This window comes from Triturus cristatus, chromosome 6 (genome assembly GCF_964204655.1).
Source record: "Triturus cristatus chromosome 6, aTriCri1.1, whole genome shotgun sequence".
Taxonomy (NCBI): Eukaryota; Metazoa; Chordata; class Amphibia; order Caudata; family Salamandridae; genus Triturus; species Triturus cristatus.
This window is the reverse complement of record NC_140589.1, coordinates 1,909,089,724-1,909,112,954: the sequence shown is the minus strand read 5'-3', so window position 1 is coordinate 1,909,112,954 and position 23,231 is coordinate 1,909,089,724. Positions and strand designations below refer to the sequence as shown.

At 44.2% G+C, this 23,231-nt stretch overlaps 1 protein-coding gene across 4 annotated transcripts in view; it reads left to right on the top strand.

The window, feature by feature from the left end:
- The window catches only part of LOC146822421 (uncharacterized), a 234,073-nt gene extending 212,653 nt beyond the window's left edge, over window positions 1-21,420 (top strand). For 2 of the 4 annotated variants that reach the window (XM_085613516.1, XM_085613515.1), the window contains exon 2: window positions 18,891-21,420. In XM_085613516.1, coding sequence (XP_085469642.1) covers window positions 19,305-20,495 — 1,191 coding nt within the window. In that variant the 5' untranslated portion in view covers window positions 18,891-19,304 and the 3' untranslated portion in view covers window positions 20,496-21,420. Of the gene's footprint in view, window positions 1-3,696; window positions 3,793-5,320; window positions 5,441-6,004; window positions 6,263-18,890 lie in introns of all 4 variants that reach the window. The other 2 variants (XM_085613514.1, XM_085613513.1) reach the window with 2 other exon arrangements.
- Window positions 21,421-23,231: the final 1,811 nt, after the last annotated feature.

Here is a 23,231-nt window from a genome sequence, read left to right as displayed (position 1 = left end):
TTGACTTTCCCAATGTGTGTTTAATATGGTTGTAAACCTCCTGTTCCTTGTGTAGATATGGTCAGAGCCTCTGATCTCTGGAGTTACTGTGTGGAAGATGGTCCGAATACCTGTGCGGGTCCTATCCCAGGCTATCATACTATCTGATAGTATAAAGGACTCCCTTGCAGCAACTGCATAAAATTTCCCACCAATATTGTGATGCTCTGTGTTGCGTGGTCAATTCACTGGAAAAGGCTCTGTTAGACCTGACTCAGTTGGCATGTTTAATTTGCTTACAAGTCCCTAGTATTGAGCACTACATGGGCCTGCAAATTAATTGCTACTAGTGGGCTCAGCACTGATTGTGCCACCCACATATGTCACATGTAACCATGTCTCAGACCTGCCACTGCAGTGCCTGTGTGTGTGCAGTTTACTGCCACATCGACTTGGCATTTAAAACTACTTTTCAAGCTTTAATCTCCCCTTTTATTACATCTACATCACCCCTAAGGAAGACCCTTGGTAACCCAAAGGGCAGGGCACTATGCAAGTAAAAGGCAGAAGATTTACCTATATGTTTTACATGTCCTGGTAGTGACATACAGCTAAATTCCTTTTTCACTGCTGTAAGGCCTACTCCTCTTATTGGCTAGAACTGGGAATTCCTTAGAATACCTTTAAGCTGTAATTCCCGATTGGAAAGGAGTAGCCTTTTCATATTTCATATCTTTGGAATGGTAATGATAAATCTTCTTTACTGGTAAAGTCAGATTTAACATTACTATTTTAGAAATGCCAGGTTTAGAAAGTGAACTTTTCTCTGCTTGTACTGCTCTTTGTGCCTGACAGCCTGTCTCTAATACACGTCTAGGCTAGGAGACCGAACCCTTTGTGCATTTCTTCTAGACGGCCATAGACACTGCATGGATTGGGTGTGATTTAGCACCCACCTGCATCCTGATGGATCTTCCTGAGCAGATGGGAGGATGAGGCTCACTCTTACACTTTAAAGGGTAGTGGACTGACCAAGGAGTGATACCCCCCCCCCCCCGGTAGTCTGGAGTCGGTGGGATTAATAGAGCTACTGATGCACTTCAAAACCACTCTTTGAAGTTACTTTCACATCAAAGGCACATTTTAACATAAGTGCAGAGTCTCTGGCCCTGTCAAATCGGACACTTCTGAATCTACACAGAACCACTGTCAAAGAACCACGGTGTTAAACAAAAAAGACTCAACTGGAATGCTTTTCTGAAAGGACTGCTTTTCTGCATGTTGCCCTGCAGACTGTAAGTAGAGCTGGACACTACCTTCACTCCAAAGTGTGCTCCAAGGGCTTGTTAGCTTACCTCCTGTTTCAGAACTCTCAGGAATGCAAAAGACTTCCTGCAGTTCTGCTGGTGTTGCTGGACTCTACCTTCTGTGAGTCCTACCTTTGTCCGAGGTGCCCCTTCCAAGTTCTGGGCCTCAGAAGTGGGTTCTGCAGCAGAGTCTCTGCCAAATCCGATATGATGCAGCGCGAGGCCCTGCAAAGCTCTGCTGCCGTACGACGCAAAACCTCACTGCGCAGACTGCGCCACAAGCTCCAAGGTACGGTGTTCAGCGGATCCAAATAGGTCCCTGTAGTCTTTCCGCGCTCCATCGCAGTCAGCCTGAAGTTTGAATTTACACTGGTCCCTCATGAACTGAAGTAACCTTTTTAGCGCTACCTGCTTCTAAGCGCTATATTTGCATTTATTTCTTCAACATTCAATATCTTCTCCTTGATGGATTTTGATTGTTTTGGACTTGTTTTACTCAGATAAATATTCTCTATTTTTCTAAACTGCTGAGTATTTTTTAGAGGTTGTGGGAATTTGAGTAATCGCGTTATGCAAATCTTCGCGAAAACATAAAAAATCTCCGCAAACGCGGAAATATTGCGAAGACGCGGAAGTGGTTTTCCCGCCTGTTCGCGATGTTTTTTGCGTGATCGCGTTGGAAATGCGTCGCCAACTTGTCCATGTGGTCGATAATGGGCACGGCCATCTTGTTATCACTTGTCCCACCCACTCGCGATGCTTATTTCCTGTTCCAGGTCGCGCAATGCATGCTCGCACCCGTTCGCGATAAGTATTTCCTGTTCGGGAACGCTAATACGTGTTTGCGATGCTTTCTGCGTTCTCGGGGGGGTGGGGGGAGGGGGGAATATTGCATGAAGTCGCCCATGCGGTCGCAATGGGCGCGCCCATCTTGTTTTTAACTCTATTGCTATGGTTCTGGGGCCTGCTTTTCAATCCTCCCTCTATCTTTTCAATCCTTTGTTTCTGGAAACTGTTTTTGATCTTTTTTTATTTATTATCTCTCATACTATTTTCCTGATTCTATATTTTTTGTTTTTGTCTACTTTTTGTGTGTTTTGAACTACTTTTTCACTCTTTTTCTATTACCTGCTTTTTTCATTTCTTTTACTTTTTAAATTTTTACCTTTTCTTTTCCGCCCCCTGCCTACCCCAGAACCGTGGCAGAGGGCCACAGGGCTCGGCGCAGCCAGAGCCGCGACCGCCTTCCTTGCGGAAGGCGGCGCTCACAATGGGTGCAGGCACAGGCCGTATTTGGGGAGGTGGAGTTGGCCGCACTGGTTTTTTTTGTGCAGTGCCACCTCCCCTTAACCCTGGCAGCAGGCGGCAGGCCTGGGTACGGGCTCCGGGAGCGTCAGCAGCGGTTGGGAAAGGTGCGCCAGGCAGTGTTTTGCTGCTCTGGTGTCCGACGCACACAGAACCAGTTGACGCACCGGTGGTCCGATATCCTCAACCGGGAGCAGGACCTGCTGGACCTGCTAGGAGTAGAGGTCCCCGGGTCTTGGTGAGTAGGTATTTAATTATTATTACTTTGTGTCTGTTCTTCTGCTCTGTGTTATATATTGCGAATATTTTTTTTTTCCGACCAGCTAGAATGCTGCAGCTTACATTACAGGTAAATTACATTTAAAAGTCTTCTGTGATTGTTATAACACAGGTGCTCTGCGCTACTAATCTTACTTGTTTGCAACTTTGTGTTGGCGCTCGCTTGGCGTGATTATGTAAGAGTTTATTTTAGAGAACTTAAATTAGGTAATGCTAGAATGACTCTAGCCCTTTCTTTGTCCTGTCACTAAGAGATAGGGGTGGATTGATACTTGGGTTTAGTTACTTATTAGTATGAGTTTGTAATTTTTTAGTGGTCTGCGTGACGCCCCCTCTGTTATGTCACGTGCTGCTGAGTGCTGCTGAGTGCTGCTAGTGCTTACCCCAGTCCGTAGTAGCACTTTTGTAGTTTGTTCAGTGAGTGGCAATAGGCTTAGCACTAGCATAACATCAGCATCAACCAACCAACAATTTGGTGTATGCAAAAATGTAGGCATGTGTCCTTCATTTATGCATTTTTGAGGACTAAAAGAAGTAGAAATGCTTACTTAATGTACAATTGGCACGCCTGGAATAGATGGGCTAGGTCAGGTGGTATGTACTACTTAGGCTTAGTTAGTATTCTGGAATCAGAATGGCATACTGGATTAGTGTTGGTGAATAATAACTAGTCGGTCCGCGAATCCCCCGATACTACTTGTCGACCAGATGATAGGTCAATTTTATTGCCATTGTTGTTTACATAAATGTTTTTTTAAAATATTTTATTTGTTTCACACCAATCATCAATGTTTGTCTCTTTCTTTCTTATATCTTTCATGATCAGCACCCAGGGGCAAGAAGACAGGGTCAGAGTCGGCGGGAGCAGTTGATGAACACCTGGGACAGGAGGACCAGGACGAGGGCTCTTCTGCTGGCCCCAGTAAGTCTTCCTGTTTTTAATATTAATAATTCTTATTCCTTAACTTTTACTGCACCGTATTTTTTCCGAACTATTGTTTCCGTTTCCTAATGCTATTTTTTACCAACAATTATCCTTCGATCTATACTATCTGTTTCTAAATTCTTGTTATCCCTGCCTCTAACTGCCTCTGCTATGACTCTCTGTACTACTACTATTAGGCTGTCTGTAGCTAAGTTTGCCCAGTTAGCCACTCTTTATTTAAAAGGTTTTAAATAAAACTCATATTCACCAGTAGCTCTAGCCATTGAGTCCAGTCCTTTGGGTTGTCCTCTTGTACTACTTCTAGTCTTCTTAATCTTGAGGCTTTATTAATCTTGAGGCTTTTCGACAATTCCCACCAACAAAATGCCCAACCAGATTTTACTATTTTGATAGGATAGGACATACTACTACTGTTGTAGGGATTTTGCACATACAGAACTTTGCATAAGAAAATAGGATGTTGGTGATGGGAGGTTGGACCTTCCTCACACCTCCATCTGAACCCACCACAATCCCCTGCCCGACTAGTTATAGTAGTGACTCATAACTATTAGTTCTCCGAACCCCCCCTCCCCCCCCTCCCCCCCACAAGATACCCAATGAGTAGACAACCCAGAACATAACACTCCAGACCTCTCAGTCTAGTCGTGGAAGCAATTCACACCCTTCCTTTCGCTCGCTCACTCATGTAAGTCCATACCAAATACCACCGAGTCTATGTAAGTTCAAAAGTTTTATTTTCAATTGACAAGCTGTGTACGTTGTTCTATAATGCAGCACCAACCGCAAAATGCATAAGATTAAAACAATAAACATTGTTACACTTAGTTACACTTACAACAACTACAAGTCCATAGAACGAAGAAAAAAATGCGAAATCATGATAACTGAACAGTGGTGGAAGCACCACCATCCCCTTGGTAGGATTATAGTTTATATAAAATTATAAAAGAAGATCTCTGAGCGCGTTCTGGGGACCCCTCACCTTAGAAGAACCTAGTACTGGTTACTTCATAAGCTCTGAAAAGGTCTGGTTCGTGGAAGGGAATCTTCCGTCTGTGTGAGACAAATGGTGCTCGTTGGTATATTGCAAGCATTTCTCAGTCGTGCCAAAAAGTGTAGCATTTTTATGGATAAGCAATATGGACTAACACCAGAACTCCATAACAAAGTGGCTTGTTTTGTTCGACCTTGTACGCAGCGCTCAGACAGTTGCAGTATGAGTTCATGTGGGCTCAAAGGCGTCTTACACAACAAGCTGCGAGGTAACGTGCGCAAAAATAAAAGACACAAAGGTAAAATGGTTACATGGCTCGGGTTAACTAAGCAAAGACTAGAATGACCCTAGGGACCATGATATAACTACTAGTGTCTACTCTACTACCTGATTTGAACTAGTGATGTATGTTGTATATGTATGCATTAGCTCTTTTTTTTCAATCTTGCTAGTGAAAAATAGGGGGAGGTGTATGACATCTAAAAAAATGTGTAATGTTTTTTCTAGGCGTGCTACCGACCACCAGTGCCGGGGCCAGCGGCGAAGGGGATGCAGCTGCTGAGGGAGAAGATGCGGCAGTTGTAGGAGGAGCTGCAGGGGGTGAGCCAGCAGCAGTGGCGGGCGGTGGTAAGTTATATTCCTAATCCTTACTTATTGACATTACACTCACTGCAAGGGTGTACTGTATACTGTACTGTTGAGACTTACTAAGTAAGAAGTTGTTGTGAACGGTTGAAGACACCCTTTACTTAGCATTAGTAAAAGCATTAGCGGCGGGAGTGTTGAGTAACCAATGGCCTCTTCTATCTGATTTCAACTCAGCTGTGAAAGGTTTATGGAGAAGACTAAAAGTCAGATCAGATGACCTTGATGGATGGGTTGAACGAAAAGTGAAAGAAGGGTGGAAGGAAGAAAGATGGGCGAGATTAAATATTTATGACTGGCAGAGAAGGATACGTGGGATGCATGCATGCATAGGTGGCTGATGGGAATCAGATGCATGGTTGGTTGAATGCCTGAAACTCCCACAAATGTTAAAGGCCAAGGAAGTGGGAGGATAGATACATACCACAAATGTTATGTACTGTGCTTGCTAGTGCTACCGTGCCACTATGTGTAGAATTAATTTGTCTTACTGCTTTGCTAAGAGTATATTTTACAATAGTTTTGTTTTTTCTTCTTGGTATATAGGTACTCCTTCCAAGGGGAAACCTGACAGGAAGGAGTTGGCAGCCAAGGCCTGGCACCGGAAGCTGGAGGCCATACTGCGGGAATACCGTCGGCTGGTGGTTCTGGAAGAGGAGGAGGAGGAGGAGGCAGCAGCTGCAGCCTCCTCCAATACACCGGGCCCCAGCCATCACCCTCCAGTGTTACGGCGCCACTGTCTGGTAGCCGCCCACCGCTGCCCCTTCAACATCACTGCTGCCCCCGTGGATGCAACTAGAGCAAGTATGTGTCCTCCAGAGTCGTGCCCGCCGAGCAGAAGACCCTGTTCATTGCCCCTTTTTTATTTATTCTTTTGGTGGGTGGGAATCTGGCATTGGGGTTTCTTTGGACAATTGATTAGGTTGGACTTTTTCTTTACGGACATTGGTTGGGGTTAGGGAGAGGGGTGGGTCAGGTAGTGTGGGATTTTTTTACATAGTTTATTTTTGTTAGGGGATTAAATTATTTATTTCTACTTTACATACAATGTTGTTAATGTTTTGTGGGTAGGGTTACTGTTTTACATCACACTGTTTCCTTGCTGGTGCAGGGCCACCCACAGCCAGTGTTTGATTTAAATAATTGGCTGACTTTGTAAGACACAAACGGATAGATGCGGCACCCCTCACTGACTAACTTGTCCAATAGTACTGTCAGTCTCTTCTAGTCTATGCATGCTGCAACTGAACTCAAAGGGGTGTTTGAAATTGAATTAATGAAAACATGTCCATTATTAATTATGCCTCACCCAAACTTCTTACCTTTGCTTGATGTTTAACTTAGGCACAGTGATGGCTGCATGGTGATTATGGGTTTCTTTCTTAATATGCCATAGTTGTGGTGGTGGTAGTAGTAGTAGTAGACACTGGCAGCCGCATTTGCAAATAAAAAAAATGAGACAGTCAGTCGCCTGAGAGAAAACTCTTCGAGGAGTAGTAGAATAAAGTACAGTACAGAACTTACTGCCAAACAATAATATGCAAAAATACAACAAAACATAATGGTGGTGGGTATAGCCTAGTACACAGAGGTACAAACTCTAGTTGTGTCGAGTCACCTGACTAGGCCTACAGTACACTGGATACAAGCGTAACCGTTAGTGCTGTGTAGGAGGATGACAACAAATCCAATCAATGCTGGCAATTAATGCTGATGTATTAGGTTCCTTTGGGGAAAAAATTACCTCACAAATATACTGCTCATAATAATAATAATCCACATTTGTAAAGCGCGAACAATCACCCGCAAGGGTCTCTAGGCGCTGGGGGCCATCGGGAAAATTAAGCAAGCTAATGACCAGAGTCACATGGTGCTGAGCTAATCTGCTGCAGGCGCCGGGGATCGAACTGCGATCCCCAGATTTCGGAGTCAGTCGCCCTGGCCGCGGCGCCACACCTCTTCCACTGCTCATGGGTGGGCTGGGTGGGCAAGCAGAAGAAGATCCTCGCCCTCCCTTGAAATTGAAGTACTGTTGCTTTTGCCACATCCGCCCAAGCAAGCGTGTGATAAATTATTGGTGTACATTTAATGTAGTCACACCTCAATAAGTCACACAGCCCGGGGGAAGGTCGGAGCCTCCCATGTATTCGGCTCCTACTGTGCAGCATCGAGAATGGAGTTGCATCTTGGCTAATGTTAGATCACTGGTTAAGCATGCCACTGATATATGGGATGTTCTAACCGATTTGAAGCTGGATATAGGTTTCATTACTGAGACCTGGCTTAAACCCACCTCCACCCCGGCTATTGCCTTAGCTATACCTGAGGGCTATCGGGTTCTTAGGCGGGATAGGATAGGCAAAATGGGTGGGGTTATAGCCTTAATTTATAAAGAGGAACTGACCGTCACCATTCTCGACCAGATGGGGACTGAAGCATTTGAATGTATTGTCTTCAGATTGGACCTCTCCGCTCGCTGTAGCTGGAAAGGCGCTTTAGTTTATAGACCGCCTGGGTCAACACTAAATTTTACTAGTCTACTGCTCGAGTTTATCTCTCCTTATTTAATTGCTTCACGTAAATTTCTCCTGCTCGGAGACTTTAATATCCATAGCGAAGATGCTTCCAATCAAGACGCAAGATTATGTTTTGCAAGACCTAGCAGCTGGAGGTTTAGCTATTATCAACACTGCTCCCACCCACATTGCAGGTCATACCTTGGACCTCATCCTCACTAATTCTCTGGACATTAAATGTGGCGAGACTTATCCGCTTACATGGTCTGACCACTTTATGATAAATTTCCAACTGTTAGGCCCCATTGACCATGTTCTTGCGGTAAATAATAAATTTGCTACCCGACAGTACAGACCCTGGCACAAACTAACATCTGACCATCTTTCCCTGCTTTTTGCCGGGTGGGACTGGGACTGTATGTAAGGTGATGTAAATCAGCAACCTGACTCTTTTGATTTAGGGGTTAGTAATTTACTCGATAAAGTAGTTCCTCTCAAACCTCTTAGGCATTCACCCAAAAGTTCCGCCACCGGCTGGTATACGTCTGCTTTACGAGAGGAGAAAAGTGCTTGTAAAAAACTGGAGCGTGTTTGGCGACGCTCGCATAATGAGCAAGCCAAAACTACCTATAAAGCAGCTATGATAATTTATCATAATAATGTTAAACAGGCCCATAAAACGCATATTGCAGAGACTTTGGAGCATGCAGGTAACAACTCTAGAATGCTTTTTCAAATTGTGCGTGATTTTACGAACCCCAAATCTTGTCAAACCAGGGATATTTCTTCTCAGATACTATGCGATAATATCTCCTCCTTTTTTGTACAAAAAGTTGAAAAGATTTATCAAAATATCACCCTTTCCAATACTTGTATCCCTGTCCCTGATGTGACTACATTCCATCCCACTAGTGCAAGCCCACATCTGACCACATTCCCTAATATCACCACCACTGAAGTGCAAACACTTCTGGAATGCACCAGATCTGGATCCCCCCTGGATATCATTCCAGCTAAAATCTCTTCTAGATTTGCGGCTCAGCTGGCTTCCTCACTATCCTCGATCATTAATAGCTCTTTGAAATCTGCTAGTCTTCCGCAAAGGTGGAAATACGCCCAAATTATCCCCATTCGTAAAAACCTAAACATCTCCCCTGAGGAACTGTCTAATTATCGTCTGATTTCTTTGCTTCCACTACAAAGTAAGATCACCGAAAAAAATATTAATAAGCACTTATCTGCTTTCTTGGAGTCCTCTAGTGCTCTTGATATTTCTCAATCAGGCTTTCGTGCTAAACATAGCACTGAGACTGCCTTAGTGGAGGTAACGGACAATATTAGAATGGCTTTGGATCAAGGTCAAGCAGCACTCTTGGTCAATCAGCAGCATTCGATACCATCTCTCACCAAGTTCTTTTGTACAGATTACAAGAGCTTGGCATTAACGGATCTGCATTGAGCTGGCTGTCAGACTTTGTATCCAACCGTACTCAGGCAGTATCATTGGGTTCTTTCTCTTCTGCTCCCTCACAGGTTACCAGGGGTGTCCCTCAGGGCTCATGCTTGAGCCCTACTTTGTTTAACATCTATGTGACACCTCTGGCTAAACTGATGAGGGACTTGGGGTTTAATCCTATCTCTTATGCAGATGACACCCAACTCCTCCTCACCTTCGACAAAACTAGATCAGACATACAAACTCTTTTTTCTCGGGGTATGATGGCAATTGCCTCCTGGATGAAAACGAACTATCTCCAGTTAAACTCCGAGAAATCTGAGATTTTGTTGTTTGGGGGTGCTGACATCTGCTGGTCGCCCAGCTGGTGGCCTGAGGAGTTGCGTAAAGCTCCCTCTCCCAAAGAGGTAGTTAAAAATCTGGGCATTAAGCTCGATAAGCAACTTACCCTTCAGACCCATGTTAATACAACTGTTGGTTCCTGCTACCATATTTTAAGTTTACTTAGAAGAGTTTTTCCGCTGCTCCCTCTTTCCACCAGGAAGACTCTAATTCAGGCATTGCTCATGAGCAAGATTGACTACTGTAATGCTCTTCTTCTTTCTGCCCATGCAGCCTCATTGGACAAATTGCAGGTTATCCAAAATACGGCTGCCCGTCTGGTAACCGATTCACCTGCTAGGACTCCCTCACTGCCTTTGTTGCATGAACTACATTGGCTGCGAATCAAAAAAAGAGTGCAATTTAAAACGGGCTGCATGATTTTTAAGGCTATAAATGAGCTTAGCCCTCTTTATCTTGCTAGGAAATTGAAAGCATACACTCCTATATGCTCCTATATGCTCACTCAGATCAGGATCTAAAAAACTCCTTTCTGTTCCTAAAATAAACAAAGCCCGCACTGGTGGTAGGGCCTTTTCGTATTTGGCTCCAATGTTCTGGAACAATCTTCCCCAATATCTTCGTACGGAAATGCCCCTTCTCCAGTTCAGAAAGCTGATGAAAACACATCTTTTCTAGTGTTGAGATAGTCTTCTGTTGCAAGCGCAGAGATACCCCTTGGGGTGATTCAGCGCTATATAAAATCATAAAATAAGAGGGTTAGGGTTTGTTGAATGGTTGGGAAGGGGGGGTTTGGGGAAAGGTTTGACTATGAAAAACAGTACGCATGGACAAGCAACAAACGACAGAATCTTTGTAGACTACCATATCCATATCCATATCAATATGTTAAAGGAGAAAAACGAAATGCATGCATGGTGACAAAAGGAGACCCGGATTACATACAGTTTGTGTTCAGTTGTACCGGGCTTACTTTTACAGATAGCAAAGAAAATTTTAAAATATCTGTAGGGATGAATTATAAATGGAGAGCAAACCTAGTGATGATAATAATAATGATAACAAGAACACACTGTTGTAATGATTGTAGACAAAGAAATGAATCGTATTATTGAAAAGATGATGAAAGTTGATACTGTTACTGTGTTATCCTGGTCAAAATGGGGAGTTGCATCTCGGCATTCCTCTTGGTCCTCCCTTCCATGGATGCTCCGTCTATCAATATTTGGTGACGCCACTGCCTGCCTGGCAGATGTAGATTCATTGGTAAGGTAAGTGTGCATTGTTTTCCCAAGTATAGCACAGGGTAAGGCCCGGCCTGTAATTGTAGATGGAAAAACAAAGGGGATCTTGAGAAACCAAGTCGAAAAAAATGCACAAGTTATGGTGTAGTGCAACAAGAACACTTTCCGAGGCGGCATGGATGCATCATCTCTACTCTAGTCTGTTTCCAGCATTAACCTACAACAACAACAGGACAGAGCAGGCCCACGGTGACAACACCCTTTGCACATCCTCCATTTAGCGTACATTTTTTGAAAGAGTTGGACAAAGCACACATCCAGCAACATAGCATTGTACAATTTAAGTGACTAAATCAATGAACCGCAGTCATACCACCGCTACACTCGACTCCGCTACACAAACATTTAGGTCTGCTGTGGTTGTTGTTGACTTGTTTACCTTCTATGCCACTCATGAAACGCCCGGACTTATTCCATCAATCATCTCCAATCCTTGTACTGAGTGACTGCTAAGATACTATGTCACTGTGGTCATCATGATGGTGGTGTTCAACTCAGTCTGCAGTGTACCGAGTGAGTCCAGATTCTATATTTTAAAAAATGCAATGGATCGGCCTGCAGTAGAAGTACAATTTTGTTGTTAAACAACAAGAGTGGAAATATTTATTTGAGTCACTGTTAGTGTGCAGAGTAAATACTAGTACACTTTGACTTCACTTCATGCGCAACAAACCACACAAACACCAATCACTCGCAGTTGGTGTCCAATGCATGCCATTCATTACCTTCTCTTCTTAAGTGAAGGGGCCTTCTCTCTCGCCATCATCATCATGGTGTTGTCCTACTCAGTGTGCAGTGTACAGATTGAGTCCCCTTCCTATATTCAAAATGCAATGTATCTGCCTGCAGTAGAAGTACAAATTTGTTATTAAAAATACAAGAAGGGAAAATAGCTTTGACATACTTTTAGTGTGTAGATTACATATAGTACACAGTGAATTAACTTCATGCACAACAAACTACAACAAAATCACTCAGTCAGCGTCCAATGCATGGCATCATTCATTGCCTGTTCCTTCTCATCTTCCTCAGTTAATGGGCAGTCTCTCTCGGATCAGAAAGGAGGATACTAGGATAGCTATAGTAGTCATCATCGTGTTCAACATGTTTTGGAGGGACTAAGAAATATTTTCTTTTTTCTTCTATTTTGCATCATCCAATCACCATCTGTCTTGAGGGCAATGGATTTAGGGAGATTCAGGAGGGTGGAGGAGCAGGTTCCGGAGGAGTGTATTGTGAAATGCAGACAGCTGAAACTCGTATATGGCAATAAAAAGAGTAGAAGACGGTGGTGATGGATTTGTTGTGATTCGAAGTTTCTAACCAGAAAGACAGACACGCAAATAAAAGAAAATAAGGGAGGAAGACAGTAAGAAGTGCAAGCCTTATTGTCAGGGAAGTATAGCTCGTCCTCAAACTCTGGGGGTTCAACCAGAAGTAGGTAATCATCATCTAACACACTACTTCCGTCACCTGAGACGCTGTCCTCATCTTCCTTCCTTGATTCCTGTATTGTGTAATTTGGTGGTATGAAGTGCTGATTCATTTTGATCATGGTTAACCTCTCCACATTTTTTGGCGAGAGACTGGTCCTTCTCACTGTTACAATGGAACCAGCAGCACTGAAAACATGTTCAGAAGAGACACTTGCGACAGGGCAAGCCAGATAGTTTATCGCCAGTCTGCTGAGCAGTGGCCATTGGCCCCTTTTCCCATACCAATACCGCAATTGGTTTTGATCAATGTACACCTCTGTTGGGTCGTCCAGATAGGCCTGGACCATCCGCTCAATGTTCAGGGGTGCTAAACTTTTTTTCGGGCTCTTTTCTCTTTGCATCAGCAGTGGCACTTGACTTATCAATGCCTTGCTGTAAATACCAATCGTTTAACGATTTTACTGGGCCTAATGATCCAGTTCTTGCTGTTGTCGATAGTGTTGGTGAGTGTTCTGAGCCCAACACACTGCCCTCAGGCTCCGAAGTTGAACTTGACGCCAGATGCCCTGCTGCAGTACTTGTTGTGGGTTTATCTAGCGGGCTTTTAATTTGCAGCCATTCATTTTCCAACTTACTCGCTGACTCAGCTATCCAAGTTTTGTACAGGGCAACATCCAGTTCTGAAAAAGGAATTAATGTCTTCAGTGCCCATTTTGTCCGTGGATCCCGAATTGAGGCACAAATGTAATGTTCTTGTGACAAAATCTTATTTTGCACCCTTGTATTGTCAGCTAAGCGACGGGCTAAGCTCTCCACCAACTCATATGCTTCTTTTTTGTCCTCTACACCTTTGTTGCTTCAGACACCTCCTTCAGCTGATGCTCTAGTATTTTCAACAATGGGATAGCTTGGCCCATAGTACAGTCCTCCTTGTTGACTTCACGTGTGAAGACCTCGAAAGGAAGAAGCATCTCAGTCAGGCATTTAACTAGACACCATTGGTCCATCTGAAGGGTCATGCCTTTCACAGTAGGATACCCTCTTCGCATGACATATTCATTGATTGGCCTGTACTGCTCAAACAGACAGTCAAGCATGTAATAAGTTAAGTTCCAACGTGTTGCCACCTCCTGGATGAGTGCTTTGACTGGCATTCTATAGTAGGCCTGGGTGTAAATGTCGTTCCACCCTCGGAATTTGTGATATTTTCGCGTTCCGCGGGGAGCGCAAAAATGTCAAAACTTTTGCAATCTGCCAGAAAACTGAAGTATTTTTCTTGTTCGCGCTTTAAAAATGCGTTCTCGCACACGCGGTCGCGACTTACCTGCGTTCGCCGATGAGTTTTCCTAACAGTTCGCGTGCGCCACGAGATGTTGAATTGTTGGTAGCCGGTCACACTATCCCGCGAGAGTTTGCGATCGCGAAGACGCCATTCGACCCGCAACAGGAAATAAGCATTGCAACCAACATGGCGGTGCCCATTAGCGACCGCATGGGCAAGTTGGAGATATATTTCCCCGCGAGCATGTAAAAACACATCGCAAACGGGCGGGAAAAGCATTCTCCGCATCTTCGTGAAAGCTTTGCGTGCTCGCGGAGATTTTGAGCAATTTTGCGTTAATTTGCAAAATTCAATTTAGCAAATTCCGCCTACCCCTATCCTATAGTCATGTTGAATGATCCTCAGCTGCTTCCGAGCTTTAAAAGAATGGCTGAAATGAGTGCATATTCTTCGGCAGGTGGTCAGTAAGTTGCTGACTATGGCTTCTTTTTTCAGAAAGTCTTGAACTATAATGTTAATGCAGTGCACCAAAAACGGAACCCTGAAATAGGAACCAAGCTCCATGGCCTTAAGAACATTACTGCCATTATCTGTGGAAACAAAACCAATCTTAAGCCCTCTTTGGCGCAGCCATTCAAAAACCTTGCTGTGAAACTCTTCCAATTTGTTTACAGCAGAATGAGATTTCTCCATGGCGAACATGGCTACAGTTGCATGTTTCCGAGTAGCTTTAAAAATCTCAGCTGTGTCAACAGCACCTACTTCAGATAGCTTATCTCTAACCCCCACAAAAGAGACCCAGTGTGCAGTGATGCACAATCAGTGGCTTGGCAACTGGTCCACATGTCTGTTGTCAGGTGGATATTGTGAACAGCACTCTGCTGCAAAGCTTTAGCCAACCAATTCCAGCACATCATGATGTAGTGCTGGAACAGCAACTCTTGCGAAATAGGACCGGCTGGGAACCTTCCATTTAGGGTAGATGGCCGACACAAATTCAAGGAAAGCCACCCCTTCCACAAATGACAAGTATTGGCATAGCCAATAGGTCTCGCCTTTGGGACCTTGTAAGTGTTTAGCCATGCAACAGTTGCATAACTAAATACTTATAAGGTCCCAAAAGCGAGACCTATTGGCTATGCCAAGTGGGCCGTGAAAGTGATCGCGATCAAACATCAAAGCGGCCATGTGGCCGCGAAAGTGAAAGTAATCGCGGCAAGCGCGGCGCGCGCGCCCGCGCACATGCACTATAGCTCTAGGCTGGCCTGGTAGCACTTTTTGGAGCCCTCTCAATAAGTCTCGCCAGACCAGCGCATGCGCTGGGTCAGGCGAGACCTAAAAAAGGGAGAAGGTCCAGCGCTAACATTTTAGCCAGCTTCGCATTGTACAACTGTGCCGTTGGGTGGTTGCGTTGGTACTGACCCCCCCCAACCTAAGCATGCTCTCAATGGTAGGCTGGATTATTTTCCTTAGTAGTGCAGTTGTTTTCTTTAACCCAGATAGGCTCAACGACGCACTTTGTTTCATTGCACTACTTGGTTGCCTTGGTGTGTCAGCCTGACTCTGAGTATGGCTCTTACTGCGGTGCCACTGAGATGTTGCTGAGGATGTGGGCGGTACAACTACACTACTGGGGACAGGGCTAGAAATGTCTCCCTCTTGTTCACCTTCCACCGCGATATCGTCCCCTGATTCTTCAAGCCCAATAACAATGGGTTGAGTCATACTTTGTTCTAAGCGAAGTAGGTGAGCCTCCCACACGATAGTGTGGTGTATTTTGAGATTACTTGTTTGGCCTCCGGTTCCATAGTTTGTACCAAGCTTACCCCACCTAACAGCATGTCGACAAATTGACCATATAGCAATGTTCTCCTCCTTACTGGCAACCGAAAAGAAGTCCCAAACTGGGGAGGAGAACTTTCTGGCACTGCTGGATGTGCCACTTTCAATACCAGATGAACTGGAGGGTGTGCTTGGAATGTGACTCTGTGCAGCTATACTGTGACTTCTACCACTACCTTCTGAGGTGGTGGTTGAGCTGGATGTAGCTCCCTGCCGGGCCTTTGCAAATGCAAATATGGAAGCTGGAGGTCGTGGTGGTGGTACCTGTTTTGGTGGTATCCGTGCTACATCCCTCGCAGCCAATTTGGCTAGGGTAATCATTTTGGTCTCCATCGGGCCGGGAGTGATGTTCGTGATGACTGGCTCGTCATCACCATCACCCACCTCTTGTACATCTACCTCCATAACTCTAAGGCTGTCTGGACCCTTCCTTTTCAGTAGCCTTGTCTTGTGGCGTGCATCATTCTTAAGCTGAGCTGGTGGCTTCCAAGTGGCATCTCTATCATCAGAAGCAGGGCTTGAAGAAAAAGATGATGGACTAACCCTCCTTTTCCTTGCTGGGGGTCTGGAAGACAATGGATCTTCTGAAACAGTGGCTTGCTCCACTTTGTCTGCAGGAAGCTCGATTTCCTGAAATGCCCCTACTTCAGGAGGAACAACTACTATTGTGGGCTGTTGTGGCGGTTCATGCGGCTGCTGCATTCTTGCGGCTGTTGCTGTTCTTGCGGCTGCTGCTGTTCTTGCGGCTGCGCCTGCTACTGCACACTTATCTGCTGAGTTTCCGCCTGCGTTGATTGTGTACTACTTTGCGATAATGACATTTCAACATCGCTGCTAGTTAGTAGACTGGCTACTTCTGTGACACTTATGAGCTTGGGCCTAGGTTGGTGGGGTTGGCCCACTGGTGCGGAGGTGCTGCTCCCAGCTTGGTTCCAGGACAACGCTGCTGCAGGCGTAATGTTTTTGCTCCCAAAAAACACATTGGCCGGCACACCAGTCGTGGTTAGTGCCACATCCTTTTTCTGTTCCTTCTTCTTCTCACCGGCAAATTTCTTGGTATTGGAGGACCTGCTACCTTTCTTTGGGGCCATCTTCTTCAGATGTCAGGCAGGATGCAGGTGCACATGTTGCAGAGATGTCTGTGGTCATACATAGACGTGATGTGGTGCGCAGCAGGACTTCTGTCTGGCAGTACAACGGGTGATGATGATACCTCCTCCTCTGTCTTTTTGTGCACCTAAAAGTAAATAAGCCATGAGAAGAACATCAGTGAAATGTTGCATTTGTTGTTGTGGTTCAATTACTACTAGTACACAAACAAACAAATAAAAGATATAATGTAGCCATTTGTGAGACTTTGTCAACAAGGGCTAGGGTATACTACTGTGTACACAGTCACTACACTCTCAGGAAGGATAGGAGAGAATAAGAACAACCAAAATACAAATGTAATGGAAGTGGACCCTATTTGGCATTAAATTATTTGACCATCACATCATTCAGGGAGCTGCTGCTGGCAAAGGGGATGGATGGAAGCAGTAAGCCAATAGGAAAACCATGCAGGCCTATATGGCAAAAGCAGCACACTAATAATTCCCACCAGAAAAGGCCACCAGCCACATGGACACTCACAAATCACAAGCAACAAGCAGGAGGCCTGGGAAACAATGAACTGACAAAAGGCCTATAAAAGCCAGGCAAAGGATGCATGCTAAACCACACTGTGTTGCCTTTTTAATGCAATAAAATGCAAAAACGAAAATCCACAGGGCAAAACAAGGTCTGCAGGGTGCACACCAACATAACGGACACACACAACAAAGGCATTTCTTTAACACACACACAAAAACAGAAATACCCCCCCCAAAAACACATTTTGCAACTCAATCCAATGCCATCCATGCCCTAAATGATGTTTGAAATACATTCAACAGACACCAAAGGAACAGTTGCTTCATCATGCACCCACCCATGACTAGCTCTGGGCCTACTGGCTACCCACAACAATTAAAAAAAACAAGAATGATAAGTACAAAAATTGTAGTTGCAGCAACTGCAATGCCCCCATTCAAACAGACACAACACCAACTTACTTGTAAAATATCATATTCAAAAGTCCTCAAATCCAATGATAATGAATGATGCAGCAGACACAAAGAGTGATCCTTCCAGCTCAAAATCTAAAGGCAGAATGAACAGGAGATGGACAAAGCACTGGGAGGAGCCTGCTGGACAGGGACAGGAAGTTGGAGACTCAGTGGCACTTCCTTCCTCTCCCCACAAAAAGTATATATTTTTTTTTTAAAAGGACTCCTTGCACAAAAAAGGACAGCCAAATGTCAATCTGAGGAGTTTTTTTTCATCCAAATCATAATTTACAGAAGATTTTATGCTGCAGATCGAAAAATGTGAGTGTTCGAGATCGCGAGCTTCACCACACTTCCGCCGGATGTCAATGGCACGTCCAAAATGACCTGTTCGCGACCGCACGCTCTCTCTCGCGGTGGCGAATGACGTGTTTGCGATCTCAGACTCTCGCGGTGGCTGATGGCGAGGCGAATGACGTGATCGCAATCTCTCGCGGGATAGCGCCACCGGCTACCAACATCTCGTGGAGCACACAAACGGATCAGAAAACTCGTTCCACGAGCGGAATGGAATTTGACGCCCACCCCTAGAGTTTTTGGGGAGTATTTACTGTGTTGTATTAGTTATTGCACAAACACTTTACACATTATCTTCTAAGTTAAGCCTGGCTGCTTTGTGCCCAGCTAACAGGGGTTGAACACAGGATAATTTAGGATTGTGTTGTGACTTGCCCTGACTAGGATTGTGGGCCGTACTTAGACAGGGTGCATACCTCTGCCAACTAGAGACCCGGTTTTTAACAGGCTCCATCTTGTATTATTTGTTAGGTCATGTGATAATAGGAATCATTTACTGGATAAGAAGGGAGGCATCTTGTTGCTATGAATTTAGCATTGTAGTGTGTCATGGGAAGAGGGTCTCACTCACTGAAGAAAAAACCTTCTCTGGTGTCTTGATTACTCCTTGAGTCCATATTACTTGATACATCAAAGAAGGATTGTATGCCTTTACTCTGCCTACTGCATCATTACATTGAAAGTGCAATCTAGAATGTTTTCAGCTCACTTGTGTATATGGACAATTAAATGTATCATTAAATGCAATAGAGTTTTGTGATGGACTGTGCATTTAAGCTTATCCAGTGTTTCTTTTTCTTAATCTAACAGGTGAAATAAATGCAGTAATAAACGAAAAAGTAAAGCCATTAAACATCACTGGTGTGGGCAGTGATGTAAAAACAGTATGCCTCGAGATCACTTCCTATGAAGGCTAATCTCTTGCTAAAGTCTTTTTCTACAGCAGAAAACCCAAACGGCCCAATGAGGTCTGTATTTGTCCCTTCGGGATCAGCTGATATACATAGAAGACATAACGCTCTGACATACTAAAGAAGCAAGTCTGATGAGGTGCTCATTATGAAGGAAGCTGGTACCGGAATGACACAAAGGAGAGAAACCGTATCACTATCTAGAATGTGGCACAACATTTATTAGGGGGAGAAAAAGCAAGTGCGACATCAGAAACTTCATACTGGAGAGAAACCATATTTATTGGCTGATTGTGGAATAGTTTTCTATGCAATGAAAGACCTAATGCAGCATCAAAGTGTCTACGTGGAGGAGAAACCATTTAAATGTACAGAATGTAATAAAGTATTCATATGGAAGAATAAGCTAAAGCAACATCAGAAAGTCCACACCAGGGAGAAAACCTATCAATGTACAGAGTGTGACCAGGCATTTATAACCAATGGAGAGCTAAAACAACATCAGAAAATCCACACTGTGGAGAAACCACATGAATGTACTAAATGTAATAAAGTGTTCCATTGTAAGAAGAATCTAAAGCTGCATCAAAAGATCCACACTGGGGAGAAACTGTATGAATGTACAGAGTGCGGCAAGGTATTTATAACAAATGGACAGCTAAAGCAACATCAGAAAGTCCACAATTGGGAGAAACTGTATGAATGCACTGAATGTAACAAAGCATTTATAACAAATGGACAGCTAAAACAGCATCAGAAAATCCACACAGGGGAGAAACCACATCAATGTACAGAATGTGACAAAGCATTTATGACCATTCCACAGCTAAAACAACATCAGAAAGTCCACACTGGGGAGAAACCGTATGAATGCACTGAATGTGACAAAGCATTTATAACAAATGGACAGCTAAAACAGCATCAGAAAATCCACACAGGGGAGAAACCACATCAATGTACAGAGTGTGACAAGGCATTTACTACAAACTCGCATCTAATGAAACATCAGAAAGTTCACACTGGGGAGAAACCATACCAATGTACAGAGTGTGACAAGGCATTTATAACAAATGGAGGGCTGAAGAAACATCAAAATATTCACACTGGAGAGAGACCATATCAATGTACAGAATGTGACAAAGGATTTATAGGAATTGGAGGGCTGAAGCGGCATCAAAAAGTCCACACTGGAGAGAGACCATATCGATGTATAGAATGTGAAAAAGCATTTATAACAAATGGAGAGCTAAGGCAACATCACAAAATCCACACTGGGGAGAAACCATATAAATGTACAGAATGTGACAAAGCATTTTTAACAAATAGATCACTAACACGACATCAGAAAATCCTCACTGGGGAGAAACCATATCAATGTACAGAGTGTGACAAATCATTTATATCAAATGGAGAGCTAAAGCGACATCAGAATGTCCACACTGGGTGGGGAAACCGTATGAATGCACTCAATTTGACAAAGCATTTATTACAAATGGAGAGCTGAAGCCACATTAGAAAATCCACAACAGAGCGAGAGAATTCAACTGCCACTGAAGGTGGGAAGGCATTTATTAGAAAAATCACATCTTATGTAACATCAGAAAGTCCACACTGGGGAGAAACCATATCAATGTACAGAATGTGACAAGGCATTTATAACGTATAAATAGCTAAAGCAACATCAGAATGTCCACACTGGTTGGGGAAACCATATGAATGCACTCCATTTCACAAAGCATTTAAAACAAATGGAGAGCTGAAGCGACATTTGAAAATCCACAATGGAGAGAGACCATTCAGCTGCCACTGAATGTGAGAAGGCATTTATTAGAAAATCACATCTTATGTAACATCAGAAAGTCCACACTGGGGAGAAACTCCATGAATGTACTGAATGCGACAAGACATTTATTGCTAGGCAAAGATTAATACTACATCAGAAATTCCACACTGGTGAGAAGCGACATGGCTGTACTGAATGTGACTAAGCAGTTAATACAAAGCAAAGTTTAAAAATACATCAGAATGTCCAAACTGGGGAAAGACCATAGGTATTGCAAAAATACAACAAAGTGTACACATGAGAGAAACCATATCAGTGTGCTAAATGTGACCAAGCATTTATACCAAATGGAGAGAGACCATTCAACTGCACTGCATGTGACAAGATTTTTATTATAAAGTGAGAGTTAAAACAATATCAACGTCCACACTGGGGAGAAACCACATGAATTTACAAAATCTAACATGGGATTTATTACAAAGCAACATTTAATACAAGATCAGGAAGTTCACACAGAAGAGAAAACATATCTATGTATTGAATACCACAAAGCATTCAAAATAAATAGAAAACTGAAGCGACATCAGAAAAATCTACATGGCAAGAAATCCTATGTATGTACAGAGTGTAATAAAGTCTTCAACGGGAAGAATAAGCTAATGTAGCATCAGCAAATACACACTAGGGAGGAACCCTATTAAGGAATAGATTGTGACAAGGGATCGATTACAAAACAAAATTTAATATGTCAGAATGTTCACACAGGAGAGAATCTAAATAAATATATTGAATGTGACAATGCATTCATAAGAAATGGAGGGCTAAAGCAACATCAAAAGTCCACCCTGAACACTGCACTGAATGTACCAAGGCATTTATTAGCAATGGAGAGTTAAAACAACATCAGAAAGTCCCCATTGGGATAAAACTATATGAATGCACTGACTCGATCAGTGGGTATTTATTAAGCTCTGCAAATCACCCATGAGGGTCTCAAGGTGTTGGGGGAGGAGTTGGTGTCCGGAGGGGCCGATCAGTTGAACAGCCAGGTCTTGAGTCCTTTCCTGAACAGATTCAGTGATGAGGCAGATCTCGGGTGTAGGGGAAGTTCATTCCAGGTCTTTGCCTCCGTGTGGGAGAAAGAGCAGCCTCCGTGCCTGGTGCGTCAGACTCTGGGAGTGTGAGCGAGGAAGAGGGAGGCGGAATGCAGGTGTCTGGTGAAAGAATAAGCATTGGCTGATGTCTGCAGAGCCTTCCTTGTGGAGTGCCTAATAAGCGTGGGGCAGTACCTTGAACTTGCATCTTTTCTGGACTGGGAGCCAGTGGAGTTTCCTGAGGTAGGGCGTGGTGTGGGTCCGCTGTGGGAGGTTGAAGATTAGCCTTGCTGCTGAGTTCTGTATTGTCTGCAGTCATCTCTGGAGGTTAGCATTGATTTCTACATACAGTGTGTTCAGGTAGTCAAGCCATCTGGTCATGATGGCTTGGGTGATCATTTGTCTGGTGCTGGCAGAAAGCCAGCTGAAGATCTTGCGGCACATGTGCACTGTCAGGAAGCAGATGGTGGAGATCATGTTGATTTGCTTCTTCATGGAGAGCTTGTTGTCCAGGACGATGCTAAGATCATGGGCGTGGTCGGTAGGAGAAGGGGAAGAAGCCAGGTTTTATTGACCACCATGCGTCGCTCCAAGGAGATGCATGGTTACTGAAGATGAGGACTTCCGTCTTCAGTTTGAGGCAGTTGTGCTACATCCAGCCAGTGACGTTGGTTATGCACTTGTGTAATTTGCCTCTGGAGGAGGTGAAGTGTGTGTTGTGGGTGTAGGAGATGACCTTCAGTCCATGTGAACTGACTATGTTGGTGGGGGGGGTCATGTAAGTGTTAGAGTGTGGGCTGATGGAGGATCCTTGTGGGGCATCGCAGATTATGTCCTTCGGCTGAGGAGTTAGGTGGGAGTCTGATTTCCTGAGTTTTTCCAGAGCGGTAGAAGGCGATCCATTTGAAGGCATTTCCTTGGATTCCGATGTAATGGAGCTTGTTGATCAGGATCTGGTGGGAGACCATGTCGAAGGCAGCCAAGAGGTCGAGGAAGATGTGGGCTGTAGTCTCACCGAGGTAGAGGAGGGCTCTGATGTCATCAGTGGTTGCTATCAGGGTGGTCTCGGTGCTGTGATTGACTTGGAAGCCAGACTGGGAGGAGTCAAGGAGGTAATTGTGCTCCAGGTGTCTGGTCAGATGACTGTTGATCTTCCTCTCGAGGACTTTGTCCAGGAACGAGAACAGGGATATCGGTCAGGAGTTCTTCAGCTGCTCTAGGTTTGCTGAAGGAGTTTCAGGAGGTGTTTCACTTCTGCGTGTTTCCACTCTTCCAATAAGGAGGCCATGGCAATGGATTTGTTCAAGAGGTTTGTGAGCTCGAAGCAGATCGCCTTGCTTCTGAGGTTAAAAATGTGGTGGGG